Below are 22,389 nucleotides of genomic sequence, written 5' to 3'. Positions count from 1 at the left end.
CTGACCTTTTGCTGAGTCTGAAAGTCCATTGAAATATTTTCAGCATTGTCCTTTGACATTGCCAACTCCACTTGAGTTCAGCAATGTTTTGCTCTTCCTTTATGTTTATTATGGCGTTCATCAGAGATACTCTGGACTGCAATGACAAGACGTCATTGCTTATAAATTTGCTGTTGTTTGTGGTCGAATATTGTTGGCTATGAATACTAATCTCCAACATTACTAAACTGCTTATAATGAAAAACGTAAGATGAATATTCCAGCCTGTATTGAGCAGGAGCTTTCCAGTTGATGCAGGATGTTTGGTTTGGTTGTCATTTAGAATGTGTTGAAATTACTCAATAAATGGCATCAACAAACATGCCCGGAGAACATAAGAAATAGGAAGGGAAGCTCATATAGACCAAAGAGCCTGCTCCACCATGATTTATGATCAGAGATGATCTTCTACACATGTACTTTCACAGTTCTGCCTGTTCCCTCTATCACTTCAATTGCTGAGAGATTAAAATCTGTCTAAAGTTGAAAAGTATAAATCTTTAAATATATTCAATGAAGATACCTTCATTGCCCACTTGAATAGAGAGTTCATAAGATTTATAATTGAGGGAAGAAATTTCTCCTCATCTTAGTTCTAAACAGTTGGCTTCTTACTCAGAAACCCCTTTCTAGATAATCCAGTGGAAACAATGCTCTTGGTTTTCAATCCAGAGTTGGTTGGCACAAGTTGGGAAATTTTTCAACTAAAAAGTGAATAAATTTTTCAAGAAATTCTCCTTTTGTAAAATGATCGTTGTAATCATCTAATACATTTCTAAGTGCATTATTCTGAGTAAAAGCAAACTAAAACGCGGTGTGGTTTAAAAAGATATTTTTCACTTAAAAGTCAGAATGTACATCGGTGGCCAGGAATTATGCATTTGTGTGGATAGCCTGGAGATTGGAGTTAGTCATTGCTTGCCTGCGAACCAGATTGTATTACTGTCAGGAACTTCACAATACACAGGCAGCTGGAGGGCTGAAAGTGATCTCTCGGGATCCAGATTGTGTTCTTTGCATCTCATTGTATCATCTAAAATATTGTAGTTATATAAAGTGTAATACTGATATTAAGCAATGTAAATACCGTTGGTTTAAAGATTACTTTGGCTAGAATCTGTTGCTGGTCTAACAGTTTTTCTTGGATAGTTATTACAGGGAAATCTGCTAACAGTGCAGAAATGTGAAAATAGGAACAGGAGTAGGCCTGTTCAAGGTTCCTACTTCAAGGTAGTTTTGCCATTCAATGAGATCATGGCTAACCTCTGACTTAACTCGATACACATGTTTAGCTTCATATCCCTTAATATCTTTGAAATTAATATATTTTTATTGGCCAATTTTGGAATTTATAATTGGCTGTCCAATGAAGAAATTTTTAAAAAATTTTATTCCCGGACGAACACTTCTAATTTTTAGACTATAACCTTAAGTTCTAGACCATTCAAACAGTGGATACAACTTTTCTCCATAATTACTTTATTGTTTCCCTTAATATCTTGAAAGGTTCAATCATACTACCCTTAACCTTCGAAATCATGGGGATTATATTTTAGATTGTGTAAACTTGCCATATAATTTAACAATTGGAATCCAGGTATCATTTGATAAATCTCAGCTATACATTGTTCTAAGGCCAATTTATCCTTTAGGAAGATGCACAGAGTTGCTCAAAGTATTTTAGGTGTAGTTTGAACAGGGCTTCATCCAGCTGAAGCATGAATACTACCTGTTGCATAATGGCATAAGGTTCTGAAAGAGTTAATGCTGAATTGTGCATTAGGCACCACCCAATATGACGTCATATGGAGTTAACTACGAGAACTGCTTTGGACCTCGAAGTAGTAAAGATCTAACATTGAACCTGAGACTATAAAAACAACCTCAATATCTATCAGAGTCGAAAAGTGTGACTCTGGAAAAGCAGAGCAGGTCAGGCAGCACTAACGGAGCAAGAGAATCAATGTTCCGGGAACCACCATCACCTTCCATCTGCATCTACCGATCGCCTTCCCAGCTACGACCCCCCAGCCACCCCACCCCCCCATTTATCTCTCAGCTCCCTTCCCCATTATGCTCCCCCCACCCCCCCATCCCACCACATCCCCCACATTCCTAATGAAGGGTTTATGCCTGAAACGTTGATTCTCCTGTTCCTCAGATATTGCCTGAACTACTATGCATTTACAGCACCACACATTTTGACTCTGCTCTCCGGCACTTTCTCAATACCTATTAGACCAATGTAACTCGTTCCTAGTTGTTATCATGCAATAAACTACCTCCTAATTAAGGCAAGACGTTCTTCACCTTAGACTAGCAGGTCATTTTACTTTGCCACACTAGACAAGGAGACTTTGTAAATGCCTATCCGGAAAGGTGATGGTGGCAGCAAACCTGGAAGATGTATTGCTAATTAAGATGAGCTGTCATGAAGATTCATCTTCTGACACTACCGTCTCATTCTATAGATTTAAAATGCCAGAATTGCATTTGCCTTTTTGACTATTTTTAGCATGTTTCCATGACATTTAATGATATACATATCTGAACCTACAAGTGCCTTTGGAGCTCCAGCTTTTGACTCTAGAATAATCAGATTCTGTCTTTTTTTTATGTCCAGGGTGGATGATTTCACATTTGCTCAAATTGAAAGCCATTTGCCACAGTTTTGTCCATTCACTTAACCTATTGATATCTCTGTAATTTTGTCCTTCTATTGAGATTGTTTACAATATTATTTATCCTTGTGTCATCAGTCCATTTGGAAACGTGTATTTATATCCTATTATCTAGGCCATTCTGACAATTAGAATATCAATTATCCCTTCTCTTTTACTCCAGCCACCTAATCAATTTCCTAGCCAGGTCAATAATGTCCCTTCAATTTTAGCTTCAACCTTCATCTTTAGCTAAGTGTGCTTAATGGGGGAACTTCTTTTTTGGAGTCAAAAAGTGTGGTGCTTGAAAAGCACAGCCAGTCAGGCAGCATCCGAGGAGCAGGAGAGTCGATTCTTTGAGCTTTCTGATGAAGAGCTTGTGCCCGAAACGTCGACTCTCCTACTCCTCAGATGCTGCCTGACCTGCTGTGCTTTTTCAGCACCACACTCTTTAACTCTGATCTCCAGCATTTGCAGTCCTTACTTTCTTCTACTCCTATTTTGGAGTCCATTGAGATATCATTCCCCTGAGCATTACTCTAGTCACATTTTTAAATAACAGGTTGTCAGGCATAAGCTATCTTTTACAAAGTTTCCAATCAACTGAATATTTTCAAGATGTTCACCCTGTCTTTAATGACAGACTCTAGTAATTCCCCAATTAAAGATGTGAGGCTAAACAGGTTTTAAATTCCCTGGTTTCCATTTCTCATTTTCCTTATTGAACAAACAGACAGGTACCCAATCAAACATTTCCCTGTTTTTCCACCATCCTATGCCAGTGGAATAATGAGAGTAAACAGGAGCACCATTAGCCTCCATTAACTTGTGAATGAGTTAAAATGAACATCAAACACACTAAAACAAAATAGAAATATTTCACAGTAGATTTTAGAAAGATTCAACTAGAAGCATGCTACTTGCATTATTTTAAATTGCAGGTCACCCATTCCCTACTTTCAGCCACAAATTTTTGCTTGGTGCATTTTAAGAATTGTAAGTCAGTGAAATGTAAGGAGATGAGGAGAATTAGAGAGGAATGCCAAATAGGATGACAGAAATTCTGACTGCATTTGATATGGACAGAAGGTACAAGGCTGTGACAGACAATATTTAATGAAAAAGAACAAACAAATGATAGCATTCTATGACCCTGGTGCTAGTCGAGGTGTGAATGATGATTTATGAGGTGGATCAATGAAGATGATAATATGTGGTTCTCCACATACACATCATCCTTACAGGTCAGTACTACTTCATGTCCATAAGGAAATTGGAACTGTGGAGGGCGGAGCTGACCCATTACTGTCCTCTAACAGAGAACTTACATTAAACTTTAATTGCATGTGTCCATGCAGTAGATGGTACAACTTGGCATAGCAATGTTTCTATTGTAAAATGATGATTTAAGTACATAACCCAGCTGATTAATTTTGGTGCTTAACACACCAATGGTTCCTACTGACCAGACACCACATCATAATGTGATCTCAATGGAGTTCAGTGGAGTGAAAATTTAATATTCAATCACCAGTCAACCAGATTGTGGCATTGGCACCTAGAAACAGAATATGTGCTTTTAAATTCATAAAAAATTCAACTTCTGCACTGACATTTCACATACCTGTGGGATTCTGCCCTGGAGCAGTGCTCGACATTATATTTTGGCACAGGCCAAATCCATCGTTGTATTGTTTCTTCCTGCTGTCCCCAGAATGAACGCTAGTACATGGTATATTCTCAGCACTTGGAGCAGTTTTCCAATCATGTGATACATTCATGTCAGACACTTCCAAATCTCTTTCATATACAACTTGGGAAAGTGAGACATTGGCACTGTTGGAATCTGGAGTAGCAGCTGGACTGCGTTGCGGACTCCACCCTGGGCGCTCTGTGACTACGAGTATGTGTGCTGTATTTGTTGGTACAATCAGCACATTTGGTTTCTTAGGGACAGGTGGAGGAGTCTTCTTCTTCTCAGTATACTGAGTGGAGCTCCTGGTTAGGGCTGCGAAACTTTCCCCTGGACTCTCATCGGTGGTGGCTGGTATTTCTCTTGTTTGTTTTGTGTCCATATAGTTACTTTGCAGAATGTTTGATTGTGGACACGTAGTTTTGGGTGATGCCAAAGGTGGTTTCTGACTTGTTGCACTTTCAATAGACTCCTGTCTCTTTACCCCAACTTTTCTAAAGACTGTGACAAAACCTCTTTTGGAAGTTGCCTCTGAAGGCGGTGAAGTGATGTGAGTTGGGTGCTCCGTGGGAGAAACCTTCAGTACAATACTTGAAGGCCTCTTTGACATGGGTGGCTTTCCAGGAACAGGCGGACGGACCTTTTTCTCAGGTAGTTCAGAGGACTCGGTGTGGATTTTTTGTGGTGAAATTAAAATTTTTGAATTATCCTCTGTTTCTGATCTGCTGACTGAGCGAAGGCGTACTGACTCTAAAACAGTCTGTGTTATGATTGGCATAGAAGGTTGATTGGGGCTATGCTTCTGGCTAAGTTTCGTACTATTTGAAGAATCAGAGTGTCGTCTGCTGGCTTTGGATTTGCCTTTAAAAGGTAGCTTAAGCCCAGATAGATCCAAATGAGGAGGTGGAGTTATGGGTAGGTCAAAAACATGTTTTGACCTTGGGCTCTTCTCATTAGGAGAAGTTGGCTGCAATGAAGATTTCCGCTCTGGCACCTTGGGCTTTGGTTTGCCAACTGGTTGCACGATATGGCCTTGATAAACAGACATAGGGAAAGCAGATGTTGGAGTTTCTGGCTGGCTTGAGTAACCACTAGATGGTGACATCAGACCAGGAAGCTTCCCTGGAGATGTCATTTTAGATTCAACCTCCACAGACAATTGGGATGGTGTTGTAGCCCTCGAAATAAATGGAGATGTTAAGGATTCAGAACTACCACGTGACTTTGCACATTCAATTACTGTTATACCCGTAGCAGTACTAGAGTTTGATAATGATCTGTACGGATCATTGGATTTCCAATCATTTAGAAACCAATGCTCTGGGTACCGTATGGGTTCTCCATCTCTCAGTGTGGGTGTAGCAGAACTAGAACGTGCATCTGATACAAAACCACTCGATTCGTTGCTGTCTATTGATTCACTTTGATTGATTTGCTTCTCTGGATGGAGAAAGAGCTTTATAGGCCTAATCTCTTCAGGTGAGATGCTTGGTGCAATTTCTTTGAGTTTAGGGCTAACTTCGTATTTCTTTAGAGAAACACTGCGCACTGGTGGAATAGGCTTCTTCTTTGGCTTTTTCAGGGAGATACTTCTTGACCGAGCTCTTGATTTTTGTGACTCTTCCTGATCTGTTATCACAGAGACATTCTCAGTACTTTGGCTTTCTTCTGAGCTGGCACTTGGATAACGCATGATGTAATTTTCACTATGTCGTCGGGTGTGATCATAACACTTGGAGTCATAACTTCTGACTGCATCTGATGAACAGCATGATCCAGAATCTGTTGGAGTTGACAATGACCTCTCCCGGAACTTGCAAGTACTTGTATCAGAATGACCTTGTAGTTCCAGATTTGAGTTTGTTTCTTCGTCTGGGTCATTGGTTGTGTAAATGATAATTCGTTCATGATTAGACCTTATATCCTTAAGGTTTGGAGTCCTTGTTGCTGTTTCTCCCCTAGCTGATGTGAAAGAGTCAAAAGCATTACTTCGGCTGTTTTGTGCTTGATCTTCCCTTGGCAAAAAGGTTGATAATGGCACATTGCATTCTGAATGGGAGCCAGCATTTAATGATAGTTCTGAATCACATGGTGAAGAATGTTTCAAGCACTGAAGTGATACAGATAAAGCCACATCTGAAATTTGAGGAGCACACGTTGATGTACTGCCATTGCAAGCTCCGCTGGATGAATGATGATGATCCTCCATCCGGTTGTCTGAGCAATGACATCGGTCTCCTGGACTCGATGTGTTAGCATGAGGCAACAGCTGCTTTTGAGTTGAGGAACAAATTGCATGCTGCTTGAGAGGCTGGCCATTGCAATAAGTTTGACTGAATGTTTCCAGAGCACATCCGTCAGCATGCATAGCTTCTGTTGACACAGAGTTTGGTGGCTTTATGTCATTTGAGTTATTCCAGGAAGAAGAAAAACTAATTCCTCTTATTTGATCCCAAGAAGAGTTAAGTGAAGAGAAACTATGATCACTTAGAGATGTGTGCCTCGTCTGTGCATTGTTCATTGTGAATGTGATATTCCCTGAAGATTGAGATAGACTTGGGTTGGTTATTTGACCCAGATCACTCTGTACCTTCCTGAGCATTGTGGGAAAAGACTGCCCTGTTTTCACATTGCTGGCTGAATCCCTTTTCCCATTGGTAACACTAAGATCTTCATCAAAATTAAAGAGACGCTGAGGTGCCTCTGCAGCCGTTAGTGTGTGAGGAGATGTAGAACATTCTGTTGAAAGGCCTGGAATGAGGAAAAGAATTGATCTAATGATCACTGTATACAAATGAAAGAACATTAATTCCTAGAACAGCTCATATTCTTCAATCTACATAACTCTTGCCAGTACTCCCATATGACAGAAAGAATTGAAATATAGCCTTCAACACATGTAAATTCTCTATAAGAAGCACATGTGAATGTTGACGATGCTGATCCTTTGATTTAAAAATATTTGTTTGAATATTTATAAGGAGATGCATTCGAAAGCTGCATAATAAATGAAGAGTAACTAGCTTAATTTGCACTTTGTAACTGAAGGTTTTATTTGTGGTAATGGTGATTTATCTACAACACACAGTTACACTGTTGTAAATGTGTTGTGACTGGTTGATACTGTTAGCTGAATAATAATTAACTTGCTGGAGAAAGTTGCAGCCTAATTAGTTAAAAAAACAGGAACATGCAAACCATTCACCCCCTCCAGCCTGCTCCATCATTCAATAAGATCATGGCTGACCTAATCTTAACTTCGAATCCATAATCCCATCTATCCCTGCTCATCTTTCAAACCCATGCTTAATAAGAATCTATCTACCTACCTCTGCCTCAAGCACTTTGATTCCACCTCAGTTTCAGGGAGAGAGTTCCAAAGGTCCACAATTTTTAAATGGCCGACTATGACATCTAAACAGCTGTTTATTCTCTTATCTTCTTGACATCGATCCTGTTAAGATCTCTCAGAGTTTTAAATGTTTCAATCAAATGCCCTCTTTTAAACTCCTATAGATACAAGTCTAACCTGTTCAAACATTTTTCATTAGACAGCCGTCAATGTGAGATAATACTCTAGTGAACTTTTTCTTAAGAGCCTCCAATTTGTTTACCTCCTTCCATAAACAAGGTGACCAATACTGTGCCTAGTACTCCTGATGAGGTCTCACCAGGAGTAAATGAAAACATTATAAACTTTTCCTTTGAAATCGCTGTGAAGTTCCAAACTTTATCCACTCCCACAATCCTTTCCCATGCCTCTTCTCCCCTCATGCACAGCATCCTTTCTCCAATGCCTCTGCTTCATCTCCATGTCGGGCTACAAACCCTGCAGTACCCCAATACCCATAGCTGCAACCTTTATGTGGACTGATCACCAAATCCTCTGGTCTCGCTTTGAGAATGCAGCAACACTTCCTTTGCAAATCCAAGATATCACCGCAACATTTCCAGCAGTATTCCGTAATACATCCAGAAAATGTGCAACAGTAAATATTACTGTAAACCATTGTTCATGCTTGGGGCTTGCCCATTTAAGTAATGCTACTGGTGGTGGAGATTGGGTGGGAGAGGTGTGTCGCTCTTTGGTGCATTACAAGTGAATGTGTTTATTTGGCCTGTGTGGCCCAAGCTTCCAAACTGCATTAAATCAGCTACAGTGGCTGTTTGTAGTCATAACCTGAGCAATTGGAACATTTCTGGTATAGCAAGAGCATTGCCATTTGCAGTCCTTCCCAGCATGGGGCATATGTGACTAAGAGAGCTGCTTGCCCACTAGGACAAGCTTAGACTGCTGTAGCACCAACGCCAGTTGTGTCACAGAGCCAGGTTTTTCACTCACTAGGTTTTCCCTATGTTGTTACAGCAAAGTAACATTCCAAACACAGTAACCCCCAGAGAACACAGTCTACTGGCTGTAATTAAAGTGTAGTTTCACCTCCCCAATCCATAGTCTCGTTAACAACATTCAGTCAATTTATATAGTACTTTCAATGCTGTAAATTGACATCAGGTACATTAGTAGATAAAGATTGACCTTAAATCATGTAAAGAAATATTAGAATAGGTAAGTTTTAAAAAGTGTCTTAAAGGAGGAAAAAGAAGCAGACAGGATTAGGGAGGGAATTCTGGTATCTGGGGCCAGTTTCTGATCAATAATAACCCCCCGAATGTTGGCAGTGGAGCATTCAGTGATTGGAACACATTAAATGTCAAGGGGCAGTAGTTAACCTGTCTTTTATTGAAGATTGAATGTCAAGGGGCAGTGGTTAAACAGTCTCTTATTGAAAACAGTCATTGCCTGGCATTTGTGTGGCGCAAATGTTAGTTGACTGGATATTGTCCAGGTCTTGCTGCATTTGGACTTGAACTGCTTCACCAATTAAGGAGTTGTGAGTACTGCTGAACAATGATTAATCACTGGCAAACATCCCCATCTATAATTTTGGAGCAGAGGGAAGGTCATCAAGAAAGCAGCTGAAGAAGATTGGGCCCAGGTCACTGAGGAACTAGGTCATCCTGAGGAACCCCTGCAGAGATAGAGTGGAGCTGAGATGATTGCCTCCAATCAATAGAGAGCTCCCCCTTCTCCTGCCCTCTCCCCCATAGTACCTTTTCTTCACTTCCCATTCTTCTTAAATGTTTTGTGTTTCTCAATATGCAGCTCATCTCTAGTCATTCTGCAGCCATGTTTCTTTAATGGTTATCAGACCATACTTCTTTACTTGTATTTTTACTATCAATTTATGTATCTAGTTTCTAATCTTACATGTATGCAGATACAGAGCCTCTACTTTTGTCCTTTAACTAGTTTTGCAATCTTTAGTCTTAGCTGTTAATTTAAGATCACTACCCCTTACTGGAACTATTTGCTCTTCATTCCCTATATTAAGTCATCATTCTCTTGCCTCGTCTCTGGACTTTGATATATCATATCTCATCAAATTTGTTGCTTGCCTCTATTATTTAGTTGTAAAACCCTTTCTAGTTCCCCAATTATGTAGTTTGCCAGAATGGTTCAAATGTAAACTATCCCAACTTTCCACTTTCCCCAGTATTGGTGCCAGTGTGTCATGTGCTGGAACCCACTTTTACCACACCAATCTTTGAGCTACAATCTCATCTGACAATTTTCTCAATTTTTTTTGTTGCTTCTGGTTAATATCCAGTGAGGCATTTTGGTATATCTTGACGTGTTATCACCAGATGAAGACAGGATCCAATCGAGTTGTCAGAGATGTGCAGGTACTCACTGCTGTAGCAGACATACAAAAATACCCTTTTGTGTGAGGTATACCGAATGATCGGAGATAAGAGACCTCAACTATTGTAAGATTTACTGTTTGTTAGATTTTGTTTAGTTAAATTTACTGTCTGTTCAAACTCCAGCCTCAATCTTATTCCTATTTAAAGTCCTGTGGTTTCCTAAATTCACATTCATTTTTTGCTACAATGTTACATATAAACCATTCCAATCAGATTCTCACAATCATCTAAACTCTGCTGCTCATAGTCTAACTTGTGTCAAGTTCCATTTGTTAATTATTCCTGTTATGCTGACCTATAATGCCACTTGATCCATTAACATTTTGATTATCTAATTCTGATCCAACTGGTCAAATCCCTCCATGGCCTGATAGAGTTCTAGAATCATACAGTACAGAAACAGACCACGCAGTCCAACTCGTCCATGCTGACCAAGTTACGCAAACTAAATTAGCCCCACTTGCCTGTGTTTGGCCCATATCCCTCTAAATCTTTCCTATTCATGTATATATCCAAATGTCTTTTAAATGTTGTAATTGTACCTGCATCTACTACCACCTCTGCCAGTTCATTTCACACACAAGCCACTCTGTGCGAAAAACTTGCACCTCAAGTCCCTTTTAAATCTTTCTCTTCCCACCTTAAAAATAAGCCCCCAAAGTTTTGAACACACCCATCTTGGGGAAAAGACCTTTGCTATTCACCTTACCTGCATCTCTCATGATTTTATAAACCCCTACAAAAAAAATCACCCCGCAACCTCTTCTGCTCCAGTGAAAAAAGTCCCAGTCTATCCTTCGCACTCAAATTCTCCATTCCTGGCAACATCTTTTCTGAATCATCTGCAATTCATTTACAGAGTCTAGATTAGAGTGGTGCTGGAAAAGCACAGCAGGTCAGGCAGCATCTGAGGAGCAGGAAAATCGACGTTTCGGGCAAAAGCCCTTCATCAGGAATAGAGGCAGGGTGCCTGCAGAGTGGAGAGATAAATGAGAGGGGGATGGGGATGGGGAGAAAGTATCATAGAGTGAATGGGGGTGGGGACGGAGGTGATAGGTCTGAGAGGAGGGTGGGGGAAGGTAACAAAGAGTACAATGGGTGAATAGGGGTGGGAATGAAGGTGATAGGTCAGAGAGGAGGGTGAAGTGGATAGGTGGAAAGGAAGGTAGGCAGGTAGGACAGGTCATGGGGACAGTGCTGAGCTGGAAGGTTGGAACTGGGGTGAGGTGGGGGAAGGGGAAATGAGGAAACTGGTGAAGTCCACATTGATGCCCTGGGGTTGAAGTGTTCCGAGGCGGCGGATGAGGCATTCTTCCTTCAGGCGTCAGGTGGTGAGGGAGTGGCGGTGAAGGAGGCCCAGGACCTGTTTGTCCTCGGCAGAGTGAGAGGGGGAGTTGAAATGTTGGGCCACAGGGTTGATTGGTGTTGGTGTTCCGGAGATGTTCCCTACAGCGCTCTGCTTGGAGGCGTCCAGCCTCCCCAATGTAGAGGAGACCGCAACAGGAGCAACGGATACAATAAATGATATTGGTGGATGTGCAGGTAATACTTTGATGGATGTGGAAGGCTCCTTTGGGGTCTTGGATGGAGATGAGGGAGGAGGTGTGGGCGCAGGTTTTACAATTCCTGCAGTGGCAGGGGAGGGTGCCAGGACGGGAGGGTGGGTTGTTGGGGGGGCATGGACCTGACCAGGTAGTCAAGGAGGGAATGGTCTTTGCGCAAAGCGGAAAGGGGTGGGGAGGGAAATATATCCCTGGGGGTGGGGTCCATTTGGAGGTGGCGGAAATGTCGTCGGATGATGTGGTCTATGCGAAGGTTGGTAGGGTGGAAGGTGAGCATCGGGGGGTTTTGTCCTTGTTACGGTTGGAGCGGTGGGGTTTGAGGGCGGAGGTGCAGGATGTGGACGCAATGCGTTGGAGGGCATCTTTAACCACGTGGGAAAGGAAATTGTGGTCTCGAAAGAAGGAGGCCACCTGGTGTATTCTGTGGTGGAACTGGTCCTCCTGGGAGCAGATACGGCGGAGGCGGAGAAATTGGGAATACGAGATGGCATTTTTGCAGGAGGGAGGATGGGAAGAGGTGTGATTCAGGTAGCTGTGGGAGTTGGTGGATTTGTAAAAGATGTCAGTGTCAAGTTGGTCGTCATTAATGGAGATGGAGAGGTCCAGGAAGGGGAGGGAGGTGTCAGAGATGGTCCAGGTGAATTTATGGTTGGGTGGAATTCACATGGAACATCTCTGACACCTCCCTCCCCTTCCTGGACCTCTCTATCTCCATTAATGACGACCAACTTGACACTGACATCTTTTACAAACCCACCGACTCCCACAGCTACCTGGATTACACCACTTCCCACCCTACCTCCTGCAAAAATGCCATCGCATATTCCCAATTCCTCCACCGTATCTGCTCCCAGGAGGACCAGTTCCACCACAGAACACACCAGGTGGCCTCCTTCTTTAGAGACCGCAATTTCCCTTTCCACGTGGTTAAAGATGCCCTCCAACGCATGGCGTCCACATCCCACGCCTCTGCCCTCAAACCCCATCCCTCCAACCGTAACAAGGACAAAACCCCCCTGGTTCTCACCTTCCACCCCACCAACCTTCGCATAGACCACATCATCCGACGACATTTCCGCCACCTCCAAATGGACTTCAACACCAGGGATATATTTCCCTCCCCACCCCTTTCCACCTTCCACAAAAACCGTTCCCTCCATGACTACCTGGTTAGGTCCATGCCCCCCCAATAACCCACCCTCCCTTCCTGGCACCCTCCCCTGCCACCGCGGGAATTGCAAAGCCTGCATCCACACCTCCTCCCTCACCTCCATCCAAGACCTCAAAGGAGCCTTCCACATCCATCAAAGTTTTACCTGCACATTCACCAATATCATTTATTGTATCCTTGCTCTCGATGCAGTCTCCTCTACATTGGGGAGGCTGGACGCCTCCTAGCAGAGCGTTTTAGGGAACATTTCTGGAACACCAACACCAATCAACCCCACTACCCTGTGGCCCAACATTTCCAACTCCCCTTCCCACTCTGCCGAGGACATGCAGGTCATGGGTCTCCTCCACCACCGCTCCCTCACCACCCGACGCCTGGAGAAAGAACACCTCATCTTCCGCCTTGGAACACTTCAACCCCATGGCATCATTGTGGATTTCACCAGTTTCCTCATTTCCCCTTTCCCCACCGCACCTCAGTTTCAACCTTCCAGCTCAGCACCGACCTCATGACCTGTCCTACCTGCCTATCTTCCTTTCCACCTATCCACTCCACTCTCCTCTCTGACCTATCACCTTATTCCCACCCCTATTCACCGATTGTATTCTTTGCTACCTTCCCCCACCCTCCTCTCTGACATATCACCTCCATCCCCATCCCCACTCACCTACTGTACTTTATGCTACTTTCACCCCACCCCCCACCCCTCTCATTTATCTCTCCACTCTGCAGGCACCCTGCCTCTATTCCTGATGAAGGGCTTTTGCCCGAAATGTCGATTTTCCTGCTCCTCAGATGCTGCCTGACCTGCTGTGCTTTTCCAGACTCTGGTTTCCAGCATCTGCAGTCCTCGTTTTTATTCTGCAATTCATTTACATCTTTCCAAAAGCGACCTCACCAACATCCTGTACTACTTCAACATTACCCCATCTCTCTAATCATCTTAGGAGAACGTGGAGTTTTTCCAACTCTGGCCTTTTATGCATCCTCCACTTTCTTCACCCTGACACTGATAATTGTACTTCAGTTATCCAGGAGTTAAGCTCTCGAATTCCTCCATACATTTCCTATCTCCCCAAACATCTAATTTGTCTCTTAGAATTCGGCTCTTTGATTAACCTTTAATATAATTCATACTAATATCTCCATTGCCATACTGTCAGTGTTGTCTTATTCTTCTGGGGATTGCCTCAAGATATTATATCAGGTCATGTGCATAATGTTGTTAAAAACTACATGAAGAAATACCCACTAAACACAAATGAGTTGAGATCCAATTGGTACTCATTTTCAGTTTTGGTTATGTTTACGCAATTTAACAGAAAGTTACATTGACCTATTGCTTTTGTTGAACCTGTTTGCAGGATCATGACTGGATTCCTGAACACAAGTAATACAGGTCTATATCCACTAGATGGCAAACAATGACACAATCGGATATAAGGACTGTCCGAGCACATGACATTTCCTCTCTCTGCAAGTAGTAAGTAGGGCAAAGAGGGGGAGTTAGCCTGGAAAGAAACTCAATCTTTTCTCACCAGCTAACTAATTAATTATGGATGAGAAAATTGATGTGTGAATTTCCTGACATATTATCAATGAAATCCTTTGACCAGTCAACTTATGGCCACTGAAAGGCCTCCACTTGACACCTCCCTGACCACTTGGTGAGCAAGAAATGATAGCTGCTTTACTGACTGGGAAATGGTGTTGACCGGCCTGTCCTGTTATCGCTGTCCTGCTTCTGAAATCCAGCCCCTCCTCCCCACTTTTTAGGACACACTGTGGCTCAGTGGTTGGCACTCCTGCCTCACAGCATCAGGGACTCAGGTTTGATTCCATCATTGGTCTGTGTGGGTTTCTTTGAGGTGCTCTGATTTCCTCCCACAGTCCAAAGATGTGCCAGTTAGGTAGATTGGCTATGGTAAATGCAGGGATAAGATAAGGGGAGGGTCTGGGCGGGATTTTCTTTGAAGGGTCAGTGTGGATTGATGGGCTGAATGGCCTGCTTCTGCGCTTTAGGGATTTGATTATTCTTGTGCAAACCTCCTGACTACCCACTCCTTGAGACCCCCACCTTGTGAGAAGAATATTCTCGCTGCTGGATTCCCAAGAGATAGGTCTCAACCTATGAACTGTAGTGGACTCAAACTGCTGGACTGTCTTTGCCAGAAACTGCTGGCCTGTCTGGGATGCCAGTGTCAAGGCCAGCGATTCACAGAGAAACCATCTAAAGCTCCCTCACTGCTCCACTCTTCATGAGCTAACTGGAGGGTGATAACGTGAGTCAGTCACTACCTAATATGCTCATCCCACACTTTTTAAAGAAAAGAATAATCCTGAACCTAAATTCAGAATGATTGTGTGTAGGAAGGTTAAAAGGCTAAACTGATAATTTGTAGTCTACATTTTGCTTTATGTCTTTTGAAATTGTGAATGAACATTTCACAGATGTTGGAGGACTTCTGAATGCTTACATCTGGGACAGTTAAGATTAAGGAATAAGAGAAATTAAGAGAAAAACAAGGAATTAAGAAACAATGCATAAAAACAATGTATTGGGCTGATGTAGCAACACATTTTCATACATTATTTGTTTTTGTTATTGCCTTTCTTTGTTGAAGTTCATATTAGATTGCTTAATGAGTTTTCATTGTATCAGAATGGACGTTTAACCATTGAAAGTGAATAACCTAATGCCTTTTTGAAAAAAAATAAACGTTACAGAAGGGAATTAAACATTAATTGGGATTTCTCCTCATGTGATGGTAAACTGATAGTTATTATTTAGCCAGATGCTGCCTGACCTGCTGAGTTTTTCCAGCACCACACTTTTCAACTCTGATCTCCAGGATCTGCAGTCCTCACTTTCTCACAGTTATTATTGAGCTACAGATACTCTTTATTCTGACACAAAGTATCTCATCTAATCTGAAACTCTTGCAATGATAAGTACTGAAAATATATGGAGTGTAAGATTTAAGCTGATGTGTGCTAGAAGAATACAGGATATATTTGATAATAGATATTAATTGCATCCATTGCTAATACAAGTAGGTACTGCTGACAAATAGTGAATGTCTTGTCACTGAGTTAAGCTAATATTTCAGGCAATTATTAATGAACAGATAAACCCTCTGAGCTGCTCTTCGACTCATCAGGTCATAAAGCAGAGCAAAAGGCCCTTCGGCTCACCCAGTCTATGCCAAACAAACAACAAGCTAATCCAATTTACTTGGCCCATAGCCTACTCTGCCCTGGCATTTTTAAATGCTTGTCTAAATGCTTCTTAATTGCTGTAAGATTATTTGCCTCAACCATTCTTTCAGGCAGCGCATTCCATATTTCTACCACATTCTGGGTGAAAATGTCTTTGTTTCAGATTCTCTGTAAACTATTTATTCCACAACCTAAACTTGGGCCCTCTAGTCTTAGTCATGCCTCAGTGGCTCAGTGGTTAGCACTGCTGCCTCACAGCACCAGGGTCCCAGGTTCAATTCCAGCCTCGGGTGACTGTCTGTGTGGAGTTTGCACATTCTCCCCGTGTCTGCGTGGGTTTCTTCCGGGTGCTCCAGTTTCCTCCCACAGTCCAAAGATGTGCAGGTCAGGCGAATTGGCCATGCTCAATTGCCCATAATGTTAGGTGCATTAGTCAGGGGGGAATGGGTCTGGGTGGGTTACTCTTCGGAGGGTCAGTGTGGACTGGTTGGGCTGAAGGGCCTGTTTCCACACTGTAGGGAATCTAATATAAACATCTGGAACAGCAGATATACTGATGAAACCAAGCTGAAGGCCAGAGTAAGGCAGGAACTCTCTCTACAGCTGAATAGCTGAGAAAATCAACAGCAAAATAATGGCGGCATGTGATATTCCCTCCCATAATATTTAGGTCAAGTTTCGCTACTGGGACTGAAAATGAACAGAAATGGGGATTGCATCACTGAAATCCAGATAAGGTTAACAATCACTATACAACTTGGCACTGCAATGAAGTGGGGAGGGTAACCAGCAGCACTCAACAATTATTCACTAATTCAGCTTGACAGGTATTGATTCTCTCAGCTGCTTAATACGCTGAAATGCAGCAACAGTCCCAAGGATTTGATCAGAGAGGGTACTCACCTTGTTGAGGCTGATTAGACTCGTGCAAGCCAGTGACTGTCCGTCTCCTCCTCAGCATACTCTTTGGGTTCATTGCAGTCTCTGTGTTAAACAAAGATTGGTGTGTGTTTGCGTGTCGCTCAAGGGTCTCCCCTGGTAAAGAAAGGTAAAAACAAATAAATCTTTCCCAAAACCTTTAATTTTTCCAATCGAGTTGTACCTGTCTTCAGCGTCATTCCCCATTCTTCATTTCTCCCTTATTGTTTCGAAAGGAATTGACTGATTCACAGGTCTGTGTGCTTAAAGTGTCCCTGCATCTCTTTGAGTGAATGCTTCATGTGCAGTAAATACCAACATGTTATTTTTCCAGGGGAGTTTGTTAATGCTTGATAAGGATTCAGTTTTCACAAAGTATAGCACTCTACGTCATTAACATTCAGAGGTAGGTACAGAACAGGAAAGCTGTCAGGGTTTCCCAGCCGTTAGATTTAGGAACATGGGGGTATATAACTTACAGGAGTATATAACTTATATATAGTCCATTGAACCACCGCTGCCATCCAATATTCTCATAGTTGATCATTCGCTTTAAAGCCTTCATCCCATAATTTCCCCGTAACCCCTAACAGCTTTGGTATTCAGAAATCTATCAACCACTATTTCAATTGAAAGGTATGGTGCTGGAAAAGCACAGAAGGTCAGGCAGCACCCGAGGAGCAGGAGAATCGATGTTTCAGGCATAAGCCCTTCATCAGGAAGGTTGGGGGGTGGAGAGAAGGGGCTGAGAGATAAATAGGAGGGTTGGGACATGGGGGTGGAGGCTGAAGGTAGCTGGGAAGGTGATAGGTAGATGCGGTAGGGGGTGATGGTGATAGGTTAGAGGGGAGGGTGGAACAAATAGATGGGAAGGAAGATGGACAGGTAGGACAGTTCAAGAGAGTGGTGCCAAGTTGGGGGGTTGGATCTGGGATGAGGTAGGGTGAGGGGAAATAAGGAAACCGAAGCCGACATTGATGCCGTGTGGTTGGAGGGACCCAAGACAGAAGGTGAGACATTCTTTCTCCAGTTGTCAGACAGCTTGGATTTGGCAGTGGAGACAGCCCAGGACTTGCATGTCCTGAGCGGATTGGGAAGGGGAATTGAAGTGGTTGGCCACAGAGTGGTGGGGTTGTTTGGAGCATGGTTCCCAGAGATGTTCTCTGAAACATTCTGTGAGTTGGTGTCCTGTCTCCCCACTGTACATGAGACAACAGCGAGAGCAGCGGACACAGTAGATGAGATCTCCTGGGCGTCCTCCACCGCCAAATCCTAGCCCTTTGATGCCTCACCTTCCACCTTGGGACCGTCCAACCACATGACATCAACATCAAATTCAATAGTTTCCTTATCTCCCTTCCACCCATCTCATCCCAGATCCAAACCTTTAATTCAGCACCCCCCTCTTAAACTGTCCCACCTGCCCATCTTCTTTCCTACCTATCTGCTCCACCCTATCACCATTACCCTCCACCTGCATCTACCTATCACCTTCGCAGCTACCTTCCCACCAGTCCCATCCTCCTATTTATCATTCAGGCCCCTGCCCCCCACACCCCACCCCTACATTCCTGATGAAGGGCTTATGCCCGAAATGTGGACTCTCCTACTCCTCGAATGCTGCCTGACCTGCTGCACTTTTCCAGCATCTTTCGACTCTGACTCTCCAGCATCTGCAGTCCTCACTTTCTCTCAACCTCTATTTTAACACTGATTGAGGTAACTATGAAGGATGCTCCTTCTCAACCTCTCCCCTCACCTGAGGCATGGTGAACTTCAAATTAAAACATCGCCAGCTGTCTCTCTGTAATGAGAGAGCAGCCCTATGGTCCAGAAGACTATGGCCACCTGACATTTAATTTTTAACTCAATGATTGAGGTTCAACATCCATCCATCTTGCAAGGTGGAGAGTTATGTGAATAATTTAAATAAAAAGAGATCACCAAATTTGTGATTTGGTGGTTTTGTTTAAAAAATGCCGGTATTCGCCCTTTAAGCTTTTAAATTGCATTAGCTCCCCCTCCAATATCATTTTGATTGAGTTCCCTCCCTGGTTTTCTTCCTTTTGTATCATTTACTTTGATTACACTTCCCCAGGAGGCAGTGGGTATTTTTTGATTATTTGGGGTATAAATTGGTGATAGGTATTTCAACAAAAAAAAGTTTGGTATTCCCCAGTGAGGGGAACTGTTTAGGAAAGGGAAGTCACAGTCTGGAGTTTGTACTGAAATATGAAATGTAAACAAATAGTTGTGGAAGACAGACTAAATCCAGCTGCTTCAGTAAAAGGATAATTAGCAATAAATCAGTGAGTAAGGCCCAGGTCAGCTGGCTGCTGAATGATCACATTTTGCTGGTGGGGCAGTGGGAAGTTCCAGGAGTGGCTTCCCTTTGGCCCATTGGCTGTGGTGGGCAATGCCATCTAACATGGAGATTCCATTCCATTCCCTGAGCAGGAAAGGCAGTTGCTGTCACCCCAACGACCTTGACTCCCTTCTCCACTCCGCACTGACTAACCTTGTCCTCAATTCAGTGATCAACCCTGCCTTTCAGTTCTGGCTCTCTTTGATTGTCTCCCAGCCAACAGTGTGAGCCTAACAAACAGGAAAAGGGAATAAACCATACCAGTCACATTGATAGGTATAAGATCCACCTGAGTAGTTCGCGTGTGGTGCCACCTTTTTTCCTCTGGTGTTGATGGTGATATGGGCTGAATCCACTTGTGTGGCTTCTCTGGTGTAGATGGCGAGTTCAGAAATAGCTCTTGTGGTCTTATACCAATGGTGGTTGTCTCATCCTCACTGCTCGATCTTGTGCTTGGCTAACCCAACAGAATATACAAACCAATGAAAAATTGATCTTCAATAAATGTTTTAAATATATAGCACTGCTTTAAAAAAAAATCCAGAGTTTGAAGAAAATATTTCAAAAGACCATAAGATGTAGGAGTGGAAGTGGATCATTCAGCCCATCAAATCCACTTGATGGTATTGAATAAGGTTATGGCTGATCTGATAATCCTCAGCTCCACACCTTGCTTTTTCCCCTAGAACCCTTGATTCCCTTAATTATTAAAAAAAATGTCTTTTTCAGCCATAATGATACAGCCACTACCACCTCTGCAGACCAAGTTCCACAGATTAGCTATTTCTGAGAGAAAAAAATCTTCTCCTCATTGCTGTCTCATATGGGTGACCTCTGACTCTGAGATTATGCCCTCTGGTCCTAGAGTTTCCCACAAGGGGAAAACACCTCTCGACATCTATCCCATCAAGCCCCCGAAGAATGCTGTACATTTCAATAAGGTCCTCTCTCACTCTTTTAAACTCCAGTTAGTACAGTCCCAACATAATCCACCTCTTATAAGAAAATCTCTTCATGCCCAAGATCAATCTAGTGAATGGCTCTGTACTGCCTCAGATGTCAATATGACTTTCCTTAGACAAGGAGACAAGCACTGTTCAAAATATTCAAGATGTGCCTTGTATAGTTTTAGTAAGACTTCCCTATTTTTATTGCATTCCCTTTGAAATAAAGGCCAACATTCCATTTTCCTTTCCTATTACCAGCTAAACTTGTTTGCCAGCCGTTTGTGATTTATGCCAGAGGAGATCCAAATCCCTCTGTGCTGCAGTTTTCCATAGTCTTTCACCATTTTAATAATATTTAGCTCCTCTGTTCTCCCTGCCAAAGTGCATACCCTCACGGGTTCCAATATTATATTCTCTCTTCAGGGCAGACTGTGTCATCCTCAATGCTTGTTTCCATACCCATTTCGCAATTCATGGCAACCAGAGTCAAATTTTGCGAACCTCCAGGACAACACCCTCCTGAATGTATGCTATTCTTCCATCACCTCTGATGAGTCTGTCCTGGTGGTGGGTCAGGATATACCTGGCATAATGATTGTTACATGGTCACCACTAGCTTTTAATTACAGGTTTTTTATTGAATTTGGATTTCACCATCTGACATGATGTGATTCAAACCAGAATATTAGTCTTAGGTTTTAAATTACTAGTCCAGTGACATTACCACTGTGATGCCTTTCCCCAAATCTATCCTCTCCAACCCATGTGACATTAACCATGGAACTCTGTGATTGTCAGGAGAATTATTATGTATAAGAAACATTATCATGCTGTGCATTATCCTATCTGAGAAACCCCAGAAGCACACATGCCCATAACCACACAGACACACATACGGAAACACAAACAAATATGTGCACACATAAAGGCAGACACAACACTCACTGGTGCTGAGATTGCAATGTCATCTTGTAATGTTCATTGAACCAGGTTTCGAGGTTTAATGGTATTAGTTGTAAATAGACACACAATAGAATAGATGGACAAACATACACGGACACACGCAACACAAACACGTAGACACACCATAAAACATAGATCCACGCACTTTTTCAGTTTAATTTTCTTCTGTTAGCAGAGTGAAACTAAGAATTAGTTATTATATCCTGTGCAAAACCCCTGTCGCTGTGTTTTCTTGAACACATTTTTCAATAAAAGACAGCTATATTTTACTAATATGGTACAATAAGGACATCTTACCATCAAAACAAATTCCATACGCTTTTCCCCTTTTCTGGGGCAACTGTCAGGAACAGCCTCTCTGTTGAGAACTGGTTTGTGTCCAAAAGTATTTGCAGCCACTTCGTTCTGTACAATAGGTTCACCGAACTCTTCTGAAAGAAAGAGGCACATTTCAACATGTTAGGGTGTGTTGGAAGAGACGTGGATCAAGATGGGCTGAAAAGAAAATTGCTATTACTTGAGATTTCAACATTTCCAAATTTAAAAGTTAATTCTGAATCCCAATCTTTGCAATTGCAGGCACAATAATTGTTCTATTACAGACTGTCTAAAGGTTGCTTATTATCTAAATGACAATGCAAATGGCTCACTGATGAAATCGAGTTGCTTCATAATGATGGGAGTTATGAAACAATAGCTCACAACCTGAGCAAACAAAACTTTATGTACCCTCCAGCAGTGCAGCCACTCTCTGTGTGCAGATATTCTGTATGAAGACTTCTCTCACAAATCAGTTCATTTACTGAAATATCCAATTCTTAAAAAGTTCCTTTATTAGGAATATTTTTAATTAACACATTTTAACAACTCCAGGAAGATGGGACTTGTGAAAGAGCATTTTTAACAGGTCAGTTATTGATGATGTTTAGTGTCTGCTTGTGAAATGGCTATAAAGTTGGATTTTGTTGGTCCTCAAATCACCACAGCACAGTAGGAACAATTTGTGTTAGACCTTCCCCCACCCACCAACTCATCTCTACTCTCAAACAGCATTGCTTCAGAACTTTCCTAATTTACTGATTAGGT

General features: G+C 42.5%; 1 protein-coding gene across 7 annotated transcripts in view; it reads right to left on the bottom strand.

Annotated features, from left to right (window-relative positions):
• Positions 1-22,389, bottom strand: part of nhsl2 (NHS-like 2) — a 357,452-nt gene that overhangs the window by 5,131 nt on the left and 329,932 nt on the right. For all 7 annotated transcript variants that reach the window (XM_043704715.2, XM_043704713.2, XM_043704718.2 and 4 more), the window contains 4 exons: positions 21,601-21,734; positions 19,655-19,850; positions 17,014-17,145; positions 4,324-7,143 (listed from right to left, as the gene is read on the bottom strand). In XM_043704715.2, coding sequence (XP_043560650.2) covers positions 4,324-7,143; positions 17,014-17,145; positions 19,655-19,850; positions 21,601-21,734 — 3,282 coding nt within the window. The remainder of the gene's footprint in view (positions 1-4,323; positions 7,144-17,013; positions 17,146-19,654; positions 19,851-21,600; positions 21,735-22,389) is intronic.

The sequence above is a fragment of the Chiloscyllium plagiosum genome, unplaced genomic scaffold, assembly GCF_037043375.1.
Source record: "Chiloscyllium plagiosum isolate Xiang-an unplaced genomic scaffold, Cpla_swu_hap1 HiC_scaffold_11, whole genome shotgun sequence".
NCBI lineage: Eukaryota > Metazoa > Chordata > Chondrichthyes > Orectolobiformes > Hemiscylliidae > Chiloscyllium > Chiloscyllium plagiosum.
This window is presented reverse-complemented; position numbering and strand designations above follow the sequence as displayed.